We start from the raw sequence: 24,631 nt of genomic DNA, 5'->3' as shown, positions 1-24,631 counted from the left end.
AACTTGTGTGAATTTGAGGACGGTCAAAACTTATATTCTAATTCATGCCTCGCTTAATAGCCGAGGTCAAGCACAAATAAGGTAAAGGTTAATATTTAAACACGACCCATTCAATCTGTAACCTTGTCCTTTGATAATGTCAGACCACAACTCAGCCTCTGATTCAGAGTCCAACAAACAACCTCCAGCAAATGAAGAAGAGATTGCTGTCCTGCAGTCTTATCTCGAGCAATGGCGCTCAGCTGCTTCATCGGAGCGAAAGAATATCTTGAGAGCGGCTACCATGGAAGCCCGGACAAAAGCACCAGTGATGTCAATTGTACTGTCCAAGGCTCGCAAAGTGGTGCATTGGCATTGATTTTATATATATGATGCGCTCCTCATCAGCATTCAGACATATGAGACATGGTTCCGGAACCATGCGAAGGCCAAGAAACCGGGGAAACCCCCCATCAAGATGGGGCAGAAATGGACCGAGAGAAGTGTCATAGACACACTCCGGAAGAAGGAGCTCTTGAGAAAAATCGAGGACGAGACTGGTGCCAAACCCGGAACAAAGGAGATGATGAACCATTACACGGTTCACCTGAACCGGCTGATGGCATCGCTTTCACCGGAAGACCTTGAAGAAGCCAAAGAGACAGCTGATAAATGGAATAGTCAGGGCATTCCAGACAATGTCAAAGTGGAGATTGCAAGAAAGAAAGGCGACGGTATGATCCGACACTTTGCATCGGAGATGTGGAACTGCGCCAGGATCAGGGTGTTTGTGTTGTCAGCTTGGAAGGATGGAGAGAGCAAGGTCCAGGTATCTGGGTGTGTTTTCAGACCATTGGTATCCGCAACTTCTCACGCTCCAGACAGACATGACTATAACCAAGAGTTTGGTGGTGCCAAGTCATTCATGAAGACTCAGAACTGGAAAGTGATCGAGCCAGAATGGGACGCATATGCTGCAAGTGTATTCAGTAAGCTGCCTCAGTATGTATCCGGTGGAAACCAACTGTTATAAGAGGGCGATGTGGAGGAAAATACGGTTGCTCGGAAGAGGGGTAGACAGGACAACACGTATAGCCTTGACATCGGAGATGATGGATATCCTGTAATCCCTGCATATGAGTCCATGGATTTAGATACAAAGAAGGCAGTCATCTGGGCATTTTTGACATGGCATTACAGTGGGTCAATTTCCTTCTTCCGGTGAATTTAATGATCTAAGCAATCTGAAGGGAAGTGTTGCGGGGACCCCAAAGTCTCCGTACCATGGAAATATGTGATACCCAGATACAACAAGATCATTCCCGTACAATATCTTCCAGATGGTCACGATCTCGCTGAGCCATTGAAGTTAAGGCAGGTCCACGCCACAGAGTTGTTACAGTTTTGGCATAGCAGACAGGAGGAAGGCAAAGAGCATGTCTTTGAATTCATAGGATGGTGGGACAATGATAGTGAGGACATCGTCCTTGCAACCGAGCGAGATGGGCGTGTCACTAGCCGGGCACAGCCAATCACCCAGATGAAGAAACCATCAGGATCAAAGTCAAAGCAGCCTGGTTATCACAGGCAATCTACGGCTGGACACACTTCTGGTAAAAAGATGAAGGACAACGAGCCAACCGCTGCACGTCGCTCCGGAGTCAAGGTAGTGAAGAGCGCCTCATCTTCAACTCCCCAAAACAAGAGCGAGAAATCCAAGAACAAACTCAAGTCATCCGAGGAGGATATTCACTACACAGGGACGGCAGCCGATGGGTCTTCTGCTGAACCATCCGAGGACTCAGATGATGATATGCCACCTCCCCGGAAAGGAAGGCAATTGGAGGGGAGGAACTTGCATACGGGGTCACAAACACATGGCTACCATGTGGCTCTCATGAGTAGCAATGACTCTGAAAGTGAGGTCGAACAGGATGTCCCTCAAAAGGCGATTGCGGCTTCAGGCAAACATGCCAGGAAGGATATGGCCGCAAATATCAAGGCTCGGACCCCCAATATAAGCTCGACGGGGAGCAGGGCACTGGTCAGTCGAGAAAAGGAAGCTGTTAAACATAATGCAAAGGTTACTGCACGTGATCGATCTAAGTCCAGAGTGGCAGAAGTGGTAATTCCGCCAGTTCGGCTGGTGGGACCAGCCTCCCAGGCTGGTCAGGCCGCGCCTGCCAACCAGGCAAATGTCAATCATGAAGCTTCCGCATCAAACAGAACGGCGACACATGCAATGCCCATGGCACGCCATCTGACCGGTGGTGAACATGCAAGGAAAGAAGGGAGGAAATGTCCTGCCGAAGAAACTTTAGAAGAGTCGCCTGTGAAACAGACAAGAAGCTGAGGAATCGTAAAACTGGTCACTGAGAATGTGAAAGAGCCCGCAGCCAAGAGACTGAAGAAAAGGGTCGCTGAGGAATCTATGGAAGGATCTCCTTCAAAATGTACCCGGAGCAAAACCTCTGACCGCCTTCCCATGGCACATGCACGCAAGCCAAACTCCCAATATGCTACCGACTATGTAAGAACTTGAGCACAAACAGATGTTGCATGTTTGTTATCATAACTCTCTCTTCCGGATATAGAGACATGGACATTGTACAATTTGTTTGTATGGTAATACATAAAGCTACTACTACACAGTTCTTTGCATGAATCGATTATTCAAGTCATAAATCTTCCGAAAATCAACCAATGTCTACTCATCACCTTGCTGAAGGTTTGTTATCATGGCATCCAACAGATCCATAATGCGCCTGTGGATGTCCAGCAATCGGTAGATTGCAACAAGATCTTCACTGAGCTCTGTCACTCTGTCCTGTGCTTCTCCGTATGCAGCAACGAGCCTCCGGTTCGCCCTCAACATACCTGCCGGAAGTTGGTCGGGTATGCCAGAGGAATTGTCGGTGACCATATTCTGTGTATCCTCATTCCCTGTTGCAAATATATGTAAGGTATAATCATTGTACAAGTCAACATGACTTACGCTGATCAGTTCTGATGCTGTTCAGTCGCTGGATGGCACGGTGCATCGACCGACCGGCCTCCTGAAAAGCATTCCATTGGGACGCTATATGTGAAGATGGTGAGCAAGCTGCACAATTAGCACCATATGCAGCATATCTCAAAACACTCACATCCAGCGTCCGACGTCAGGTCGATGACTTCCAGTATCTCTATGCTCATCGGCTCATATCTTTTTTTGCTTTCTGATCTCTGAGCTGCAATGCAATTAGCAACAAATATAGCATATGAGATGTAACTTACATGCAGATGAGGATGTCAAGTCGATTATATCGAGCCCATACATCGGTGTTGGACTGTGCATCCAGCGACCCTTTTGTTTGTTTGAAGGGTCATGTCTGGATACAACATCCAGGTTGTCGGCATCATCATTTCCCCATCTGCAGTCATAAGGGTCCTCCAGATTTGCGACCTGGGACACACCGTTGGCGTCCTCCTCATACTCCCATCCGCAATCATAAAGGTCCTCTATTGCAACACTGGAGATGGGCGCCGTGCCATCATCTTGCTGATTCCCCCATCCACAGTCGTATGGATCTTCTGGGCGTTCAAGCGCCATCACCAATGCTGTAAGCACCTCACCATCATCTGGCCGATCCTCCCATCCACAGTTGTATGGATCTTCTTCATCACCGAGAGTCATCGATGAGGCTGCAGGTTGGATCTCCATAGCATCCTCCCATCCGCAGTCGTAGGCATCTTCTTCCTCAACCATCGGCAGACCCGGTCCCAGGCCTTCTTTCATCGAATCATCCTCGTGTTCAAAGTCTTGAGGAACTTCCTTCACTCCTGGTGTTTCAATGTCCATCCGATCCTCCCATCTGCAGTCGTACGGATCTGCTTGCTCTGTTGGGACCAAACCCGGGATGATATATTCGGCAGCAGATTTGTTCCCCCAACTGCAGTCATAAGGGTCCGTCATTGGTGATCCGGCGGTATCATCCGCAGCTATTCCGCCGATTAGTTCCATCCAAGCTGGATAAATTGGTACTCACATCCATCCGGTCCCTCATCTTCATACATGGATTGATCCATGGAACCGCCATTCTCCTGTATGCGACCGAGAGGCAACTGGTCCAAGTTGGTAAGTCCTTGGGATTGTGGACTGGCCTTTGCTGTCACGGCATGACTGTGACCATGAACCATGTCAAGGACATGGATATCTTCAACAATCTTATTAGAATATATCCAGGCTGTGACGGGATGTGACAAACCTGCTAGCATGCTTGTAACTTCATCAAATTCTCCGAAGAAGCACATGTCATATCCTGCATTGTAAGGTTAGCTTAGCGATACAAGTCGGGCCAGAATTAACATACTTATGTCCCTGTTTGTGATGGGATCGTTTGTCCACTCTTGGCTCAACCGTACCTCGTCAGCCAATTTATATTCTGCATTGCGCGTTTTTAGCAATCCCGGATCAGAAGCTTCGAGAGCTGACTTACATTTGAACCTTATATAAGGTTCCACTCCGATCAGGCCCTTAAATCTCGGTATCTGGGCAGGCATTGGCGGAGTCCATGAGTCTAATGGTGTGTATCCACTCCACCAGGCGAGCGGCCCTTCCAATTTGTGTTTTGCTATCTCCGGAGAGTTGCTGCACGTGGATCTGTGGGAGTCAGAGGATTTGTCATAGCTACTGTGAGAGGTAGCACTGGTGACCAAGTCACCATTATCCGAATATACCGAAGTAGCAAAACAAACGTGTTTTCCAAACATGACTGTTTTGTGTGAAATAAGGAGGTCAGGGAAGGATTACAATGTGCCAAGATATACTTAGATATGTGGATTGCCCGACTGTGCCACTGTGGCAACGGAATGCGTGGGACAATGATCACAGAAGAAGTTGTATTATGTGACTATGTTATTAACAGGTCCACAGCACTGTGCTTAGACAATGGCCACGGGTTCTCGGAAACGCCCATAACCAAAGTATCGGTATAAATCCTGAGACTTATGAAAAATAATTGAAGTCATCTTTCTTTGCATATACCATCACCCGTTGCTCACTAAATTCTATATACGTTATGACTCCTTCGGAAATTGCAAACAACGCTCTCCAGGCTACACTCGAGACTGTACAATCGTTGATGAAGCATTGTATGAAATTAAAGGAAAGTGATCCAGGCACGCTGACGTTATCGGATGAGATCGCCAGATGCCTGGTGAGTTTTGCTCCACCAGATCTGTACCGTATTTTTGGATAACTAACTCAATTTGGTGCAGGCAAAAGATTTGAAGCTTTATGGGGGGAGTGCTACATTGTTCTCCCCTCAGCTGCTATCCTGTGCCGCCATAGTACGGGAGCACTCCAAGGCTGGCATCTTTGTGTCATTGCCCAACTGGAAGACTGTCATCGACAACGACCCGCGCATTAAGAGTCACCCGTGGTTCCACAAGACTGTGGACTACCGCTCCTCCACCTTTGCAAAACCCCAACTCACCACAGTGCTGGCGGACTCCATGGTAAAGACTCTTGCGGAATCAATTAGACCCCCTCAGCTCGGCTCATGGAAGGCGACACAACTAGTTCCATCAGCTGGTAATGAAGTGCTACCAAGTATGCCCAGGTTACAAACTCTGGGGGTTCCGGTAACAGAACTAATGATATCAGACATCCGAAGCAGTGCTGCCCCCCCATTGGTATTCCAGCCACCGACCTGCCTGCCACGTTCCATTGCCCCCATGATGGTGAGACACGGTATCCATACGGCTGGAAGCATGAAGACAGAGACAACTGCACAGCCCAGGAAGACGAAAAGGAAAGCGGAAGAGAGCGACAATGACAGCAAAGAAGCAGAGGTAGCGCATGGACTCACACCAACTCCCATTTCCCGGAAGCCGATTCGCAAACGGAAGAAGAAGTTTATGTCGGATGGAGGAGACGAAGGAGACGCTGGTACCATCCATGTTAAGGTGACTCTGACGGTATATATCTGTTCATTGCTCACGAGAAATTGATATAGCAGAAGACATTGTCAGTAAAGACATTCAATGTTGTGGCTCCGGATGCCATATTAGCAGACACCTCCGCAACAGAATTGGTAAATGACAGAGGTTTTTGGGATGAAAAAACTAGGGTAAGTCGTCTCTGCCTCGGTGATGCAAGTCTTACTTGCACCCTTCTAGCCTGCCGGATGGGGTTTGGATTCCAACATTGCCACAATGGAGGTAGGCAGGCAAGCAAATGTGTGTGGTCAATATTAGCTTAACGCATGGTCCAGCTTTCCGTTCACTACCACTCCCAGAAATGTGACAAATGCGTCAAGTTGAAGGTTCCTTGCATTGTTCTCCCTGACAAGAAGTTCGGATGCATCAGACTAACCTGTGCAAACTGCGATGGGATGAAGATTGCCTGCACGATCGATGGCGCTGGTGTCCGGCAGAGGTTGCAAGTAAAGGTGGAGGAAGCTGTTGGTGAACCGAATATCAATCCTCTTCCCAAACGTCCTAGGACATGTGTGAACAAGTCACGCCCTGCTGTGAAAAATCTGGCAAAATCTTCTCCGGCCAAGACAATGAAACCAGCCACTCGTTCGTCCACTCGTGTGGCTCAGACTGTTACTGTGGACAACCCGCTGAATGGTATGCCTATTCGTGATATCATTCAAACTTATTAAACTTTTTGTCCCTAACTCAGAACAACCGACGAACTTAAGGCCTAAGCATCCAGCTCTGCTAGCGCCCCAAAACATGCAGTCGTCGGACCCTTCCAAACCATCGGAAATGGGACTCCCTGCAATCATTTCAATGCCGGCTCCATTGCAGCCACCAGGACCCACCAATCTCCCGGAGCCTGAACCCAGCGGAAAAGACATCTTGCGGAGCATCCAGGACCTTGGCAGGAGATTCGATCTCCTTGCAACCAATGAGCGGGTGGACGTGTTGGATGCAAGGGTTGATTTGGTGGAGGACAGGTTTGGATGGAGGCTGATGGTGCTGGAGAAACAGATCACTGCATCGGATGCGTGTTGGCAGTCGGTCACGTCATCGATGGGTAATCTGTCAATGTCCTTGCAAATCCATAAGAATGATCCGGCCGCTCACCGTCCTGGCTCCTCCAATGGTACCAAATATGCACCCCAAAATGCCCCCGTTGATGAATGCCTGGGAATCTCAACCGTTGGTAGGGAACGCACCCATGAATGCAATTAGTCGGGTATGATGGATGTAGAGGGTGACGACGGGACATCGGCATTCAATATGAGGCTCACCTGCGCCCCACACCTGCGAAATAGGAGGGGTGAATCATTACCAGTGGCATGCACTGAGTTCATCTTGTTTCCTGCTTTTGTATTTCAGAGTTACATGGGATTTGAATTGATTTTTATTACAATTGTAGTGCACCAGGCCAGTTGAATTTGGTATGAGAACAAATGCAAAGATATGTGCTTGGATGATGCAAATGGTGCACATGAGATGATAGATGATAAAACGGGTCATCCGCCATATTTACACTGGCAGGATGTGAATCCAGATATTTTGACACAAACCTATAGACTCTATTCTGATGCTACTAAAGCATTCCCCATGCCCCCGAGTGTGGCCATACATTTGTGAGCACAAAATGTCAGCCAAAACCATTCCAGACCCTTACAGATACAAGGGACGTACAATTCCAAAGCGTACCCTCCTGCACTTATATCAATGCAATCAATGTGATCAATGCCATTGTTTTTAGATTTAAACTAGAATAAAATTAATGAATAATACCTATGCATGTCTCTAGGACCATTTGTCACGTGTTCCGAGCTCAAATATGCTCGAACTATGTAGCCGAGTCCATCCGTTATGCGTTCCGGCACCATCCAGGGGGAAGTCTTCTTGCAATCATCAGTTTAGTCCATCCGTCAAGGTTATGGGCCAAGGGAATCTAGCATCAGCGAGGAAGATGGATGGGCCCAACCAATGATCTCCAGAACCGGACCTAAGACGAAATCGAAGCTCATGTGCTCAGTGAATTTAGTATTTCCTCTGTCCCGGGTCAAATTCACTGATCCCATGACCCTTTTCATCGCAAATGATCCTAGCTGACTCATTCTCGGAGATAGAGATGGATGAGCCGAATCGATCATATCGAGCACCAAGACCAACCAAATGGAGTGATTCTGAATATTTAGATATATGTTTAGGTCGGAAATTGAATCTCCTATCATGCGCAGGTCCTTTATTTATCATGGAATGTTTCGCATATTTCTATTTGGGGACTCCCGTTAGGCAGCATTATATGTCAAAATGGAACTTCTCTTGAGTAAAGAATAACCGGCAAACAAATACAGCCCTAGGTGTTGACCAAAATTTGAGCCTTGGTAATTCAGCAACCCACAAATGCAATTTGCACCGGAGATGATGATAAGTCCCGCCTTCCTTTGTTGGCATTGCGAACTCAAATATCAAACTTGGAATGTAAATGCAGTAAGAATAGTCAACTACAGCATTAGTATCCAAAGTAAAGCATATAAACTAAGCAGTCACAAAACAGTATGAAATTACATGACACCAGTCCAACAACTTACGTCGATCCGACAATTTACCTATCAGACATGGTGGATGGCGTGTTGGACAATCAAGAGGATTCAATTGAAGCTTCCTGAAGAACGGGGGTATCTGGAGGATAACCCGTCCACATAGCCGATGCAGATGTTTCGAGGCAGCCTTGCACACCTGTCGCGACAGATGGGTCCCATGCATGTGTCCACTGTCTGCCAACTGTGGAGATACCCAGATCATCGACACCACCGGTACCATGGAGCCACGCTGGAAGCTGAGCAGTCGGGTGCTGTGGAGGTGCATAGGCAGTGGTGTTCACACGAGGTCTGTGGGCTTCCAGGTCGTCTTTGTGGTCCCGGAGACAATTTGTCAAATGTCCGACCGATGATGACATCGCCTTCCATTGTGCATCGGAGGAATTCATGCGTTGCTCCAACATTGCCAGCCGGTGGCCAAAGACTTCCTCCACTAAAACGACCTTGGCATCCAATGCATCCACCCACTCATTCGTAGCAAGGAGGTCAAACTTGCTTTCAAGGTCCCAGATGGCCTGCAGAATGTCTTTTGCAGTTGGCTCGGGCTCCGCCGGATGGTTGGCTTCCATCGGGTGGTTGATCATCATTGGTGTGGCAATTGGTGGGGACAGTGTTGCTTCGGCAGGAGCCACTGTCAAATGTACCGGTCATTCCTCAACATCTAAGGCGGTTACAAATGAGTCGAAATGCAATTCTGGCGCAGCTGCACTCACTACCGTGTTCGACAATATCTTCCATAACATGGGAGGACGAAGGCACTGCCAGAATGCTCGGTGCAGCCTTTTGGAGGGTCCTGTGCTCACCGCCATGTTCGACATTATCTTCCATAACATCGGCGGCTGAAGGTACTGCCAGAATGCTCGGTGCAGCCGGTGAAACTTTTTTGAGTGTCTTGTTGACTGCTCGGACCTTGGGGACACGTGACTGGGAGCGCTTGGGAGGTTTGGCTACTCGTGCCACTGCCTTTGCTTTGGCTTCAGCCTGCAACCTGTCCCGGACACCCATACCATTTATTGCGCAAGTCACCTTTGTCTTGTCACAATTGGCGCAAGTGAGTCACATGCATCCAACTTTTTTGTCCGGCAGAACAATGCAAGGTATGCCTAATTTCTTGCATTTGTCACATTTCTGTGGATGGTAGCGAATGGAATGCTGACATGGGTCAATATGTGCTGCCATTGATAGGTCAAACAAACATACCTCCACTTCTGTGGCAATCGTTGAATCCAGACCCCAATCACGAGGCTGAAATATTTGTATAGTTAGTTTTACAGAGCACCGAGCCAGAGCTGGAAGTCACTCACCCTAGTTTCTGCATCCCAGAAACTATCATCAGAGGCCATGTCAATCGCGTCCTGAGTTTCCGGGTCCGATACCTTTTCAGATCCCGCTGACAATGATGTTTCCTTGGGCAATGTCAGTGACCAGCTGCATCAGCGATTTACTATGGGAAACGGTTACTAGACCTACCTTTGTAGTTCCATTCTTCTTTATACGGAGTTGATCTTGCGCATAATGCGACGATAACTTCTTGATTTTTTTCAGATTCTGCTTGCGCGATCTAGATGGGGACCTGGGAGTGTCCGCCGAATTGGTATTGTCTTCTTCAGCCTTTCTCTTCTTGTCATTCGTAGAGTGCGGAGTAACCTTGACCTTGTTCGACATATTGCCTGGCACGAAGAGCTTGTACTTTGTTGTTGCAGGTGTAGAAGAAGTGACTGATGGAGCAAGAAGAGTCAACGGTTCCAGCTCCAGAGAGGCCGGCAATGGAGACAGCAGCGCCAAGTTGGCTTCCAGTGTGGGAGCTTGTTTTATGAAAGGACGGACAGCAGCGGGAACAGTAAGAGGCTTAATGATAGATGACAACCCGGTAGCTCGAACCTTCAAAATGGGAAGAGTTCCAACTGCAGCGAGAGGACGGTAGTCCAATGTTTTGTGGAAGCGCAGGTGGCTCTTGATGCATGGATCATCATCGACCACGGAGTTCCAGTCGGGCAAACTTTCAAAGGTGCCACCCTTGGAGTATTGACGCACAACGGCTGCACAGGACAAGAGCTGGGGGGAGAATGGTGTTGCACTTCCCCCATAAAGCCTCAAGTCTTTTGCCTGTGCCAATTTAAACAATCAGATGAATGTAAACGAAAGTAGACTTACAACACGTCTAGCAATTTCATCCGATAGCTTCAGAGCTTCTGGATCGCCCTGTTTCAAGTGGATGCAACACTTGATGAGCGATTGCAAAGTCGCAAGCATGGTGTCGAGCACGTCATTCGCTACTTCGGGGGTCATAGCGGTGTTCAAAACAAACAAGTTTGTTGAATGCAACTACACGGCAAGGACAGAAAGGTGACACTAAGAATTTGCACAAGTATCGGAATTTATATAAAGATCGTTGGTTGTGGATGTTTCCGAGAAAGTACTTTGTGAAAGCACGGTAATGTAGACTCAGTGTAATTACATTATAACATAATACCATGCCTGTTGCTACCATTGTCCGATGTATTTGGTTGCCATGCCTACAGCTATTAACACATCAACACCTTGGATTGAACTATCATCATCAAATAGGTCTGTTTGTGTTACCCTCCTGCATGTGGGTGTGGATGATAATACCTTCAGTTTCTCTGCTGATGGTAACCATACAGCCAGCAAATCCGAGGCAGCAGAATACCATTCAAAGAACAAAGGATGGAATTGAGTGGTGAGATGCATTTGTTCAATTATCATTGCAAACTCCTCCGAAGTGGGGAAAGAAACTTCATCCAGAGTGAAATGCAAGGGTGTGAAATGCATCAGGGAATGTTATCGAAGGTAGCAAATGAGCTTTCAGAAGTCCTTGAGTGGAGCAGTGATTGCTTGGTGGAAGGTCGTAATATCCAGAACAACATGCATTGGGAGTTCAGCTTGGTACTGCAGGATATCTGACACGCTTTAAATAATATTTTCATCAAGACCTTAGCATGCTGTCCGGTAGCCATTGTATTTATCGCCAGCCCCTCAGATCACCGTTGATGATCCATATGCTGCAGGCCTCATCATGATGCTTCCTCAACAGCCGACTGAAACCAGGCATCCGTAGTGTCTGAGATAATCTGAAACATCTGTGCAGCTGCATCGGCACCATACCTATTGGTCGGTTCATGCAAGATATCATGTGGACAGGACATCCGAGCCGATCACATACAAAGAACGACCAACCGGCTAAATTCCAACCGGGCGGGAGGTGTCATAACTGACTTCAAACCTTCTGGTAGCGATTCCTCTGTTTCGGATATGGGCGATTCAATGATGGTCCACGTATGTCTCTCGCATATTCCGAGCACATTCCTGGATTGAAGTTTTTGTTTGATCACCGAGATTACATCTTTACATTTGTTACTAAGCAAAATTCAACCTGCTTTATCTACCAAAATTGTAATGAAAGTGAGGTCAAATTTGATGCCAGAGCGGAATGCAAATCAAGGGAGCGCCATGAACTAGTTATGCAGTCAAGATCTACTCATGTGTTCTGACGGGTTACGTGCTGGACAATGGGGAAGATGCAATCAAAGGCTCGCATATATAAGGAGGATCCGGGGGGTATGTCTGCCGCCAACGAGATGTCGAGGTCTGGGCGTCGCCTTGCATGCCCATCATAATGGACTGGTCCCATGCATGGGTGTACTCCCTGCCTATGGTGGAGATGCCCGGGTGTTCATCGCCAGCAGGATTATTTGTCAGCCATGAGGCGATGGTTGGTTCTGGCAGGTGCTGGGGTGCGTGCGCATTACTGTCGGCGCGAGGACGATGTGCACCCGGATTGTTGCTGTGCACCCGTAAGGACATAGACAGATTACCGATCGACTGTGATAACAATTCCTGATGCACATTAGATACGGTGAACCATTCCTCCAGCACCGTCAGCCTCAGGCTAATCCTCCGCTCTACCGAATCCACCCTCATATCCAAAGCATCCATCCGCTCATTGGTTGCCAGGAGATCAAATCTCCTGCCAAGGTCATGGATGCTTTGCAATATGGCTCTTGCGGTGGGTTCAGGCTCTGAGGGGGTGGCTGGTACAGATGGTAGGACTGGTGCTAGCATGTCGACCGGTGGGAGTTGCAGAGATCTGAACAGCTGCATATTCGGTGGCGCCTTCTCTGGCATCAAGTTCATTGGTCCTTGCTCGACCTCTGAGTATGTCGTCAAAATCCTCGGTGAGCAAGTCGGGAGGATACAATGGATGCGCCTACCAATCAATGGATTGTCCGGCACAACTTTCTGTAGGACAAGGGAGGATGAACGTCTGGAAAGTTTAGTTGTCTTCGCAGGAGCGGATACAAAAGGTGTTGTAACAGCCGCGCGTGACTTAGGTGCATGCATCCTAGAATGTTTGAGCGGTGCATTGATGCCAGTTTTCATCGCAGCTCCCTGCGCCTTTGCTTGCAGCCTCTGCCAGACACCAGCGCCGTCGATCGCGCAGGTAATTTTCATCTCATCACAGTTTGCACAAGCGAGTCTTGTACACCCGAACTTCTTGTCAGGCAACACAATGCATGGCACGTTCATTTTGATGCATTTGTCGCATTTGCGGGGATGGTAGTGAACGGAATGCTGGAATATGTGAGGGCATATTTACTCGAATGCGATTGTCTGCCTACCTCTACCGCAGTAGCAACTGTGGCATCTAGACCCCATCCGGCAGGCTGGAGAAACCCAAGTAAGACGGTAACTCCAGCTACATGGACGACTTACCCTGGTTTCTGCATGCCAAAAACCTCTCTCGTCCACAAAGTTGGATGGGGGCATGTCTGGCCTTCACCGACAATGCCCTCTGCTGTATCAATGCACATTAGCAACAAACAGATAAATGCTCTCAAAGTCACCTTAACATGAATGGTACCAGTGGCACTCGTCCCCTCATCATCCGACTCAAACTTTCTCTTTCATTTCCGAACCGGCTTCCGGGATATCCAGCGCGGTTGGGGTTCGCTGTCGTCCGTTTCCGTTTTCATTTTCTGCAGGTTACCGGTCAGTGGGAAGGCCCACCGTACCGTTCCGATATTTCCCATGTTTTGTCCGACAGTCCCAGGAGGCATTGAAACCGGTGGTGATGGTTCCGGTATGACCATAGGGGTTATGGTACTTCGGACGCCAGACATCATGGGTTCCACAACCGGTGCAACAGGAGATATCCACTCAGATGTCCTCAGTTGCACCTCAGGGACGACATGGAGCGACTGAATGAGATGCGGGGCCTTTGATGCGACAAGATGTTGAGGCATACAGGTTTCCACAACAGTCCCACTCGTTGAATGCGGCTCCAGCAGGACTGTGGATGACGACATGCTGGGTTCTGGTTCTGCATCGGGGTGCGTGAGGGAGGGACGATAGCCTACAGTCTTGTGGAACAGTGGGTGCGTCTTGATGCGCTGGTCGTTTTCCATCATGGAGTTCCAGTCGGGCAATGATACAAATTTCCCAGCTTTTGAATGCTGCCGTACTATGGCTGCAAAAGACAGCAGCTGAGGGGAGAACGATGTGGGGGTTCCCCCGTAAAGCTTCAAATCTTTTGCCTGCACCAAATTGAGTTGTTTATCCAAAAATAAAGTAACGATTGTAGGCAGCGAGGCTTACCACCCATCTAGCGATCTCATCCGAGATTATCAATGTGGCTGGGTCGCTTTCCTTTAATTTCATACAACACTTCATCAGCAATTGTACAACCTCAAGCGTGGAGTCGAGGGCCTTGTTAGCAATTTCCGAAGGTGTCATTCTCAGTATTTACAGACTGTAGTGAGTAACTGACGATGGTGTATGAAAAGAAAGATGAGTTCAATGATTTTTTATCAAGTCTTGGGACTTATATATACCAATCCGTCAGTCATGGGTCTTTCCGAGAACGCATTGAGGCAAAAGACAACGTGGTCGGGTTAATATAATTATGATGTAATACAACTTCTTCGGCGATCGTTATCCCACGCATTCGGTTGCCACAGCTGGGTTGTCCAAATATGGGAGCATGCTTTGTGCATGGTAAGCCTTCCCCGACTTCCTGATTTCAAATGAAACATTCATGGTAGGCAAACGTGTTTGTTTTACTAAGACCGCGTGTTTGGATTCCAGCGAGTCGGTGACAAATGCTTCTTGCAGGCTTCCTAATTGCCATAGTAGCTATGACTGTTTTTCTGAGTCCAACAGTTCCGACACAGATCGAGTCTTTGGATACAGCACAATGCATTGCATGGTCATAATGCTCGGTGGCGTGGATGAGTGCCATTATGATCTCATGCATTCCACCCAAGCCGTCGGTAATGCCAAGATTCAACGGTAAGTCAGCCTGCAAATCTTCAAATCCGGGCATAGTAGGAACTCCCATGCAGGATATAAATCGGCGGAGGTGTGTCCTACCTTGGATATATTCTTGAAGATATCATTGCCCTTGACATGGTCCAGGGACATGACATTGCAGCAATGGCTGCTTCATCAGCCACGGGATATGCGAATTCTGGATCATTTTCTGACATTGATATCTCATAGGAGAGCTTAGTAGGACCATTTAACCTTACAGATGAAGATTCACAGCCGGATGCAGGTGAATCACAGATAACTCGGATAGAACTAGCTAGCTCTAGAGAAACGCATGATATCACTGGGCCATCAGATCCTCGTGACTAATGGTGGGATGATCTTGTGGATGCTGAAGATGTGGCTTCAGGCACTTCTGTGTGTGAAAAGAAAGAATGTACAACCGGGAGGAGCCCCTGTACAATGCCCAAATTCCAGAAGGGGAAAGACAATCCGTACACCTCCGGATGGGCAGTGCAGAAAGGATGAATGTGTTCTGATGGAACAGCGATGAGATGGAATGCTAAGTTATAGTAGGGGGTTGTGGAAGGGGTGGGAAGTAAAGTTGAGCCATCCAAGGTGGGCCCATATGCAGATAGGGCGGGCGGGACATGACGGCCATCACCGGTAGTGACGGGCAGGCCATTATGTAGTTTATGGGAATGGAGTGAATTTGCCAAGATGGGCGGGTGGGCCAACATCATATAGTATAACAATGAATTGTTTGTTGACTGGGGTAATAGTCAATACAAGGGACTGGTGGGCCAGCGATGAAGGGCTTTTCAATTGTCTTTCCTATTTGTTTAAACCTTGTTTATGTCTTTACCATCACTATGTTCAAGCTTGCTGGATTTGTTTGTCTCCTACATTACCTAGTACTACGCACCATATTTTAACTTAGACTTGTATACTAGCTCTACCTTTGTTCCAGACCCGGACAGATCCGGAAATTCGAATTCCTAGATGCCCTCCGGTGGACAGGCTATTGTACCCAGTACCGGCGGATGGCCCAGATGTAGACCCAACCGATACCTAAGCTCCTCATCGACGATAGTTGGGACTTCATATCCGAGTGATAATCCTATTCCGGCCATCAGCTTGTGCCAATGGTTGGGACTGTGCGCATGGTCGGGAAAGGCCAATCCACCATTGCTTCCGGAAGATCCTGTATGGCTGTCCAGGTATCCAATGCACGACATAGCACCATTTATGGGTGAGAAGTGGATTAAGGCCTGTTGCGGTGCATCCAAGATAAATCACACCACCTCTGATTGCGTCAACAGACTATCAAAAGCATTTGCTTCTGACCATTGCTGAAGAGCCGCGTCCACCGCAATAGGCCTTAATCCACTTCTCACCAATAAATGGTGTTATGTCGTGCATGGGATACCCAGAAAGGGGTAAACCAGTCGATGACAAATTTCCCAGGCACGGTGTATTCTCACAGAAAATTAATTTCCTGGTCACGGGGTGTGGCTGCTTGGCTTTGTAAGTTAGTGCGCTGTTGCTGCAGCAGTGAGCACTCACTGCAGTCACCACTCGAGATACTATCACTCTTGTTTGTCAGATGTCTGGACTGCTCCACCTGAAACTCAACTGCATTGTCTTGGGCGATGATCCTTGCCATATTTTCCCAGTTAACGTTGAGCGGACGAAGACCGTTGGTGACCTCAGAAATGTCATCAAGGACGCGAAGAAGCCAGAGTTTGACCATGTTGCCGCTGACCGTCTTGAGCTATGGAAGGTGAGTGATCTGATGCCTACAATCGGATGTTGATAATCTGATATTGTGGAAGGTCAAGATCAACTTGAATGATACAAACTTCTGCAACGCGATCATAGATGAAGGTGTCGAGCTGCACCCGTTAACCAAACTGTCCGATGTGTTTGTGGATGGAATAGAGCGCGGATGTATTCATATTGTCGTACGACATCCTGCCGTTGCACGACACATTCCAGCTGTTGATCGACGAATCACTTATCAAGAAGGGCGTGGTGTTACGCTGACCGTTGGTCGGCGTGTGCGAACTAGGATAGGTCTTCTCAGCGACGGCTCGAGTGAGCCTACTGAAGCTGAGGGTGGTTCTCGGCTTGACAGAATGTCAAGGGTTCCTCCGGTGATCTCGGTAAGACGGCGCTCATCGAGATACAGGGCTAGCGGATACGTGCTAAGTCGTAAGGGGGCGACTTAGAAGTGCAGTCTTATGCAAGGAAGCTGGTAAGGCTTAGTTGAACAAGTTCTGGGATGAACCTAGTAGATTAAAGTAAAGTCTAAGTACAATAATCTGTCTACTTATAGGGTCTAACTACAAGTGTTCAAGCTCAGTCTGTAATCTATAGTATATCTAGGATCTATGATAACAAGACATGAGGTTCAGATAAGTACATGAGGCTTAACCTCTGATCAAGCATGCAGCGCCAAGTGCGACTGCGCATAGGTACATGAGGCGCCAAGGGCGCTCCGGATCTTCATGAAGCGACATGCCGTATACATGTGCTGATCTAGGGTGACCATGAGGCGTACAGCCTCCATGGATCAGGTACCAGGCCATCTAGGCCAGGGGTGGGGTCATAGCGGTCCAGACCGCTGTCTTTCTAAGCGCGGGTGGCGCACCGCCGCACGGAGAGTCTAGTAGAGCGGGGGCAGGCGTAGGCAGAGCAGAGGCTCCTGTAGGTGTTACGGATGCCTGTAACACATGGGTACTCCATCAGCTGGTGCAAAACTGTCCGCATTCTCTACAAAGCAGGACCAGCAAGAGTACCTTTGCAATCGTCCTCGCAGAGCCGCAGACCCTCTTCTGGTTACTCTTCTCGAGCCTATCTTCGCCGAGTTCGTGGACGATTGTCAAAATCATCAACTGACTGTCCGCAACAACGACTTTGTTTTGCAACTTTCGGAAAAGATGGCCTCCTTCTATCCCAATGAGCTCGCGCAGATGAATACATTCCGGCAAGTGCTCCGCAACTACGGTATTATACTCAATGCTTCTATGGTTGGCTCGACAAGATGTACGATGGACGGACATCTTTTGTCTACCAATGGAAAGTTTGTGCAGGTGATAATTGAGGGGAAGAACGAGATTGGAAGTGGTGCTGCTGAACCATTCATGGAGGCGATGTTGTATTACTGCAAGTTTATGGAAGACTCGAAGATTGAGATAGCGAGGCTCCGGTCTTTCATTCCATGCATCCATGTCATTGTCTTTGGTTAGTTCATTCCACCAGATTAATGGCCAAAGCCCTATATTGATCAAAATTAGGGGCATGCATCGGCTTTGCAGGCTCTGTTTTCACAGAAAAGGTCCAGTCCGATGTCCTGGTCCCTATCATTCCTCTGTTTTGGCATTCAACAGACCTCCGTATGCAAGCGATGGTGGCTCGTACTTTCAGGGCTCTCAAAATTGCCGTCGACAAACTTACAAATCTGTACTCCTGTCCAATCCTGTCCCTCGAACCTGAAGATCCATATCTAAAATGTCCTTACCCTCGGAGTTATACCAATTCAACTGGTTACATCCAGGAATTCTCGTATGATGAGACTCAAATCCTCTGGGATCGACTTATCTTCTTTGGGGAAACCGTCGGCAATGTGGCCGGGAGCAAGATATGCATCAAGTTAGTTAGGCACTATTCCCCTCAGGCCCACAAATTCTGTGCCAGCAAGGGGAACGCTCCCAAACTTATCACCTACAATTCTTTACCCAGCGGCTGGAATATGGTGATTATGGATGCCCTTGATATTGATAATGATTGCTTTCCGCAACGACCTGGCTCATATCGACTGCTCAGTGAGATAGGTGTTTTAAACCATCAGCCGCTGAAGGAGGCCATCACCTCTCTCATCCGGGAGTTACACGATCACAATGACGGCTATGTTCATGGCGACCTTCAAGATACCAATTTCGTTGTGCGAGACGACAAACACTTCATGCTGCTCAATTTCGATTGGGCTGGACCGATCCGGAAGACCCATTATCCTATGTATGTCAATCGGAAGGATATTCGACGTCCTGACGGTGCATCGGATGGGCAGAAGATTGTGGCGGAGCATGACTTGGATATGCTGAATTATCTATTTCATCCTGAGCAAGATGACGGTCGGGAGCCAGCTGCAAAGCGCCGCCGTATATTTGGTGAAGGGTCGCTAATGGCCATTTGATTCATTTATCATTTGTTGTATCACCAACAGTCCACTTTGCTTAATACCAGTTTGTTTTGTTTTTCATAAAGCTATCATACAATGACTTAGGGAGAATGGCGACATAGATCAGTATCTGTTGTATTGTAGCTAGCCAATTCGATTATTACCGATGCGTGTGCTGTGCACGAAATTGGACATACCCTGCGTTGTCCTTCCGGACAAAAAGTTCGGATACACGCGACTTGCATATGGTTATCAAACTGTGTCGCAGTCTTTGGAAGCTGACTGAATGCATGTCCATAGTTTCGGATGAGTCACTCGTATGAATCCGGTGCGATGTATTATAGATATTTGGCATGCTACAGCTTTCGGATGATGTCCGCAAGCAATGACCATCACATGTGCATTGTCTTCACATACACTTTGGGATGCAAATTACGATCATATGAAGATCACCTGTGTGATCGACTGTGTCGGTGTCAGGAAGAGAATGCAAGTGAAGGTGGCCGCGGGACATCAAAGCCATCCAGAACGTGCATTCAGAAGTCCTGCACGATCTCCAAGATCCCTAAGAGAACACTTGCCCAATCCCCTCGGGTTGAACCCAACATAGTCGGAGGTGAGTTTTCTGTCACATCGGAAGAACTCATGACTGATCTAAATGACTCTTAGAAGAGAAGCGACAGCCTGGCCCGGCGGCTGGTGTGCCCATGCGCACAGTCCCAACCGTTGGCACAAGCTGACAGCCGGAACAGGATGATCAACCTGCGCCGATCAACAACGCCGATCCCGAGCCAACCGCAAGAGACATCTTGAGGGCATCCAGGACCAGCTTTCCGGATATGTCTGGACATCGATGGAAATGTTGGTGCTCTGGCCGGTAGAACATCCTGTTGTAGTGAACCGGCAAATGCAGCCGGAGGATCGTCTACCGAATGGGTCATGAAAGTCAAATAAAAGTTATATGTAAGTGAAAAATTTGGTCAGGACAACAAAGACAACGCTATAACATTACATGAAGTATCATTATGTCCACCTGCATATAACGAAGACCTATTTCTCGGATATGACCGATGGTGCATTTGAGAATCGAGAAGATGGGACGCAAAATGTCACATGAGCCATATTGTCCGTAAGGCAACATCAACCGAAAATGAACTACAACGTGTGGTACCGAATGAAATCTGCCTGATTGTATTGGGCTAGGTGGTATATTGCAAAGTCCGCACGATTGTATTTTGCATACTCTGTACGCGGGGTCCGAGCATAATTATGCACACTATCGCGCATAAACCAAGCCCAGACGATTCTGTCTCCCTCGGCAACCTGAACGCCGTGCCTCACGAGCCGGCCAGAATAGCTAACCATAACTCCTGGATCATAAGCCAGCTCAATGCCCAAGTTGGTCAATTGCATTATGCCATGGCCATAGCCACCTATGCAAGTCAGGATATTGAAGCCTTCCGGGGGGCATTTTGGATCTCAATGGCTCAGCAACTTCCTGTTACACATTATTGCCGCGCCTGTATAGACGGATGTCCAGTGCTGAAGGAACCTGCACATATCATCCAGTCCTTGCTTGGCCGCCCAATGCCCAAGCTCTACATGAGTGGATATAGATGCACGGTACAACTGTGGGTGCATTACACGAAGGGCGGCCGAAGATACGAGACCCGGACATTGCATGTCTCTGATGACCGACAGGCTCCTATTGCCCTTCAAGGTAGCGGAGACTTTGGGCGTAAAGCCATCTTCCGGGTTCACAGGCGGGGGCCCATGACACTGTTTGATGTTAGACATTTCCTTAGTACAGAAAATTCAAACAGACCTCAGAACAGGGACATGAGGTCTGTTTGAATTTTCTGTACTAAGGAAATGTCTAACATCAAACAGTGTCATGGGCCCCCGCCTGTGAACCCGGAAGATGGCTTTACGCCCAAAGTCTCCGCTACCTTGAAGGGCAATAGGAGCCTGTCGGTCATCAGAGACATGCAATGTCCGGGTCTCGTATCTTCGGCCACCCTTCGCGTAATGCACCCGCAGATGAATGTGTGCTGATACGAGCTAGAGTTGTTGCTCTTATCTTTCATTATTGACATATGGATTGCAGTGAATCTGGAAGTGGCGTATTCAAATATTTCTGCTGCATCCCAGATAGAAAATGTATCGGCAGCAGACTTATGGAGCATTTGGTAATGATCAGTCATGACAGGTTGCGGTGAGGTGATGGATGAAGTCAGCTCGGACAGTGTTGCATTATATAGTCGGAGCTTCAAAAGCATTATTGTGGGGATTTACAATAACAAGCTTGCTCCGGTAATTTGGCCACAAATAATCGTAAGCTATGACCCAAATCTCAATGCTAAATATCCCAAACAATGTCGCCGGATAAATTGTGGGGATTGTGGATCACAGGTTTGGTAAATGGACTATATTGCTGGTCAATGAAAGACGTCATGTACTCGGATTTGAAAAAAAAAAAGACCAGAGTGTTGGACTTCCCCTCACAAATCTTGGGTAGGCATGTGAGGCATGTTCTTGGTAAATATGTGCGTATCGAAGTGCGACTGGTAAGTGTTCTTCCGCCCATAGGTCGCATGATGCCTTCGTGTGCAGCCAATGGGCCCTATGAACTGTGGTCTCCAAGAATTGACTCAGAATGCAACTTGGATTTCAGCGTCGAGGCACTGGAACCATGGTAGCATCGCATTTTGCTATTCAGGGGATTCTCCATCTGGATATGAGTAGGTTGCGGGCTTCCTGGATGGGTCCGACGCTTCGACGACAATATTCTGTTGAAGTGATACATTCGTCGGTTATGACCGGGCATCAGAAGGCCACCATTCAGCATAATGCATATGTATTTAGGCTAGGAAATGTTGATGGATGGACCCAGTTAGTAGTGTTTCAGGCAGGCAAGTATTGTATTTGGGTCTCTGGATGGCTGGGGAATTTGGATGTCGGAACACAAGCATCTGGGTCATCAACAATCACTTCTGGATGCACCCTCCAGGTAGGATGCAAGATCATATCGGATACATATGCGCAGGTGCCATCTGATATCATGGTCATTTGCACAACCAACAGGATCCACTACTTGTGCGGCTCACGCCTTCATTGAATGTAGTCCGGATACACTTGCCAGTAGAATACCCGAATGTAGATACAATTTGTGTATGCTCAGATACCAACTATTGGTCAACATAAAGCACATTTGAGAAAGATATACATGTCAGATGAATGTACTGCATGGATGGTGGTGCATTTCCTCCGGATGCATGCCCATGCACAACCATCATCAGAGGTGCATTCGTCAAACCCACAATATTCAAAGAATATATTACCGAACATCGGATCGACATGAAGGACATTGTGTTTGTAACTATTGCAAAGGAAGTTAGGAATGACAGTGGCTGCATTGTATCAACAATGCGCGTGGATTCAATCATTGGAACTCGGATAAACATACAGCACCAGGCTGAACATGCAATAATATAATAGTACAGAGTCCTGCGGAGTATCTACAGTACATAAGGGAGTTCATTGGATGCATTCTATATAGTTAGTCCATATTTAAATTTTCTATCTACCCTAGGGATTCCAAGGATCTCCACTGGGCATCAGATGCATTGAGCCATTGCTCTAACTCGTCCAACTGCTTAAGCAGATTTGTCTCCACCGAACCCACTCTGACCTCCAATGCGTCCACCCACTCATTGGTGGCGAGGAGATCCAATCACTTGCCGAGGTCCTGGATGCCCTGTAAGATTTCTCTTGCAGTGGGCTCCGGTTCAAGCAGGTTGGTGGGAGCGGGTGATTGCACCCGACCCAGAAGGACATTTGGCTTTTTCTCTGCAGAATCTACATGAGCTTAACTTGTTCTGAGGGAATAGGAAAACATACCTTCATGTTGAACAATGCTCCATTGAGAGCGAGAAACACGCATCACGAGTTTTTTAGAGACAGCTCAGGACTTCGAGGGCTTTGATTGTTGGGGCAGGTCAGAGGATGCTTTCACTGCCTTCACTTGCAACCTCTGCCGGACACCAACACCGTCAATTGCACACGAGATCTTCATGCTGTCGCAATTTTTGCAGGCGAGGCGCGTGTATCCAAATTTCTTGTCGGGGAGGACGATGCAGGCTATGTCTAATTTGGCACATTTGTCACACTGCCAGGGGTGGTAGCGAACGGAATGCTTTAAATTTGTCAGCTTTTGTTCATCAAGATGCAGAAAAGACATACCTTCCATGGAGTCACGATATCAGAATCCAAGCCCCACACTGCAGGCTTGGTAATGGGTTGGGATTCAACCTTCTTCCTTTTCTTGACTGGCTCTTCAGAAGGGGAAGGCAACTTGTTCTGGGCTACCGCAACAGCCGCATCTGTATCTTCTACTACGAGCTTTCTCTTCTTGGTGCTGGCTACGAAGAGATTGTATTTTGCCGGCAGAGAGGCGGGAGTGTCGATTGGGATGGGGGGGTCCTCGGCGTCTCCCTTCCAAAGGCCCGATGATCCATTCGTTTCCGCTTCAGGCCCAGCAAGGATATCCGACTCCATGAGGGATGGCATGGATGGTAAGGCCGCTTGTGTCGATGGTGGTACGACGGTGGTTGGTGTTGTGATGGTAGTAGGGGGATTAGTGGTTGCTGTAGCGATGACAAGATCATTGAGCGAAGGAGGGAGATAATCGACGGTCTTGTCGAAGCGCGGGTGGCTCTTGATGCATGGGTCGTTGTCTGTAATGGAGGTCCAGTCTGGGACACTCTCGAAGGTGCTGCCCTTTGAGTTCTCTCTCACAACAGCAGCGAAAGAAAGCAGCTGTGGTGAGAATGATGTGGTGTTTCCGCCATACATTTTCAAGTCCTTGGCCTGTGTCAAATGTATTAGTTTCACTGAGACAATTTTAAGGGTAAGATCAGAAACACTCACCACGCACCTGGCAATCCCATCCGATAACCTTAAGGCCTCAGGATCGCCCTCCTTTACCTTGATGCAACGCTTCATGAGCGATTGCAGGGTGGCTAATGTGATGTTCAAGGCTTGGTTAGCTTGTTCAGGAGGTACGGTCATGATGATTTCTGGCAGCAAAATCTGGTAGTGATGAAGATGAATGCGGTGGATATCGAAAGCTGACTTTGTGAAATTCTGACAAGTCTGGATTTATTTGGATCCGGTTGTGGGTATTTCTGGAAGCTTGTGGCTTGTGGACGCAAAAATGTGGACCAGGAGTAACAGTATTGTGTTCAACAGCGGTTCCACAATTGTCCTATAGATTCGTGTCCAAGAATCTGTCCACTAATAGCTAGGATAGACTATTTGCAATGCACCACCGGTGAAGCGATGGGCAATAATAGCATATGGAACAGATGTAACAGTAGTTTATCTATGAGTGGTTCGACTGTTGTCCTATGCGAAACGAACATGCGGCCATGCCCTTGTTCACTTCACTTGTGGTTTCTCCAGAGGGACAGTCTTCTCGTGTCTGAGCATTGCAATGGCTTACAAGACGTCATAGGGCAGACTTTCCCGGAGTGCGATTTCCTGACTGACAAGGTGTTGCTAGCTCGGTGCACAGGGCAGATGTTCATGTGTGAAGTCAATATCCCTAATGTCGTAATCAATG

General features: G+C 47.9%; 9 protein-coding genes across 9 annotated transcripts; 4 read left to right on the top strand and 5 right to left on the bottom strand.

Annotated features, from left to right (window-relative positions):
- Positions 1 to 136: 136 nt before the first annotated feature.
- On the top strand, positions 137 to 2,332 carry F5147DRAFT_781519 (uncharacterized protein; the record flags this gene model as incomplete). Its single annotated transcript, XM_041442652.1, has 5 exons — positions 137 to 343; positions 395 to 816; positions 865 to 968; positions 1,014 to 1,178; positions 1,230 to 2,332. The coding sequence occupies 5 exons, from the start codon at positions 137 to 139 to the stop codon at positions 2,330 to 2,332; spliced, it is 2,001 nt and encodes a 666-aa protein (XP_041285028.1).
- A 354-nt stretch (positions 2,333 to 2,686) lies between these two features.
- F5147DRAFT_781518 (uncharacterized protein) lies at positions 2,687 to 4,731 on the bottom strand (the record flags this gene model as incomplete). Its single annotated transcript, XM_041442651.1, has 7 exons — positions 2,687 to 2,922; positions 2,975 to 3,058; positions 3,126 to 3,209; positions 3,256 to 3,960; positions 4,008 to 4,175; positions 4,227 to 4,280; positions 4,332 to 4,731. 7 exons carry the CDS (start codon positions 4,729 to 4,731, stop codon positions 2,687 to 2,689), a joined length of 1,731 nt encoding a protein of 576 aa, XP_041285027.1.
- A 308-nt stretch (positions 4,732 to 5,039) lies between these two features.
- F5147DRAFT_659119 (uncharacterized protein) lies at positions 5,040 to 7,167 on the top strand (the record flags this gene model as incomplete). The annotated part of the gene is made up of 6 exons (XM_041434549.1): positions 5,040 to 5,177; positions 5,239 to 5,940; positions 5,979 to 6,092; positions 6,142 to 6,201; positions 6,237 to 6,597; positions 6,653 to 7,167. The coding sequence occupies 6 exons, from the start codon at positions 5,040 to 5,042 to the stop codon at positions 7,165 to 7,167; spliced, it is 1,890 nt and encodes a 629-aa protein (XP_041285026.1).
- A 1,411-nt stretch (positions 7,168 to 8,578) lies between these two features.
- Positions 8,579 to 10,826, bottom strand: F5147DRAFT_781516 (uncharacterized protein; the record flags this gene model as incomplete). Its single annotated transcript, XM_041442650.1, has 7 exons — positions 8,579 to 9,168; positions 9,251 to 9,569; positions 9,627 to 9,689; positions 9,738 to 9,782; positions 9,842 to 9,943; positions 10,008 to 10,643; positions 10,692 to 10,826. The coding sequence occupies 7 exons, from the start codon at positions 10,824 to 10,826 to the stop codon at positions 8,579 to 8,581; spliced, it is 1,890 nt and encodes a 629-aa protein (XP_041285025.1).
- A 746-nt stretch (positions 10,827 to 11,572) lies between these two features.
- F5147DRAFT_659117 (uncharacterized protein) lies at positions 11,573 to 14,291 on the bottom strand (the record flags this gene model as incomplete). The annotated part of the gene is made up of 8 exons (XM_041434548.1): positions 11,573 to 11,663; positions 11,775 to 11,864; positions 12,058 to 12,709; positions 12,770 to 13,130; positions 13,178 to 13,222; positions 13,272 to 13,332; positions 13,566 to 14,092; positions 14,154 to 14,291. The coding sequence occupies 8 exons, from the start codon at positions 14,289 to 14,291 to the stop codon at positions 11,573 to 11,575; spliced, it is 1,965 nt and encodes a 654-aa protein (XP_041285024.1).
- A 2,140-nt stretch (positions 14,292 to 16,431) lies between these two features.
- F5147DRAFT_781513 (uncharacterized protein) lies at positions 16,432 to 17,056 on the top strand (the record flags this gene model as incomplete). The annotated part of the gene is made up of 2 exons (XM_041442649.1): positions 16,432 to 16,608; positions 16,661 to 17,056. The coding sequence occupies 2 exons, from the start codon at positions 16,432 to 16,434 to the stop codon at positions 17,054 to 17,056; spliced, it is 573 nt and encodes a 190-aa protein (XP_041285023.1).
- Positions 17,057 to 17,560: 504 nt separating this feature from the next.
- On the top strand, positions 17,561 to 19,023 carry F5147DRAFT_791669 (uncharacterized protein; the record flags this gene model as incomplete). The annotated part of the gene is made up of 2 exons (XM_041443074.1): positions 17,561 to 18,071; positions 18,125 to 19,023. 2 exons carry the CDS (start codon positions 17,561 to 17,563, stop codon positions 19,021 to 19,023), a joined length of 1,410 nt encoding a protein of 469 aa, XP_041285022.1.
- Positions 19,024 to 20,268: 1,245 nt separating this feature from the next.
- F5147DRAFT_540668 (uncharacterized protein) lies at positions 20,269 to 20,472 on the bottom strand (the record flags this gene model as incomplete). Its single annotated transcript, XM_041430227.1, has 1 exon — positions 20,269 to 20,472. A coding segment is annotated over one exon (204 nt), but the record flags the coding sequence as incomplete, so codon positions are not given.
- A 2,269-nt stretch (positions 20,473 to 22,741) lies between these two features.
- On the bottom strand, positions 22,742 to 24,078 carry F5147DRAFT_781510 (uncharacterized protein; the record flags this gene model as incomplete). The annotated part of the gene is made up of 5 exons (XM_041442648.1): positions 22,742 to 22,857; positions 22,909 to 22,925; positions 22,980 to 23,203; positions 23,251 to 23,877; positions 23,938 to 24,078. 5 exons carry the CDS (start codon positions 24,076 to 24,078, stop codon positions 22,742 to 22,744), a joined length of 1,125 nt encoding a protein of 374 aa, XP_041285020.1.
- Between the last annotated feature and the right edge of the window lie 553 nt (positions 24,079 to 24,631).

Source organism: Suillus discolor (genome assembly GCF_016758755.1).
Source record: "Suillus discolor strain FC423 chromosome Unknown F5147scaffold_140, whole genome shotgun sequence".
Lineage (NCBI taxonomy): Eukaryota > Fungi > Basidiomycota > Agaricomycetes > Boletales > Suillaceae > Suillus > Suillus discolor.
The sequence above is the reverse complement of the archived record's forward strand: the minus strand, read 5'-3'. Positions and strand labels throughout refer to the sequence as shown.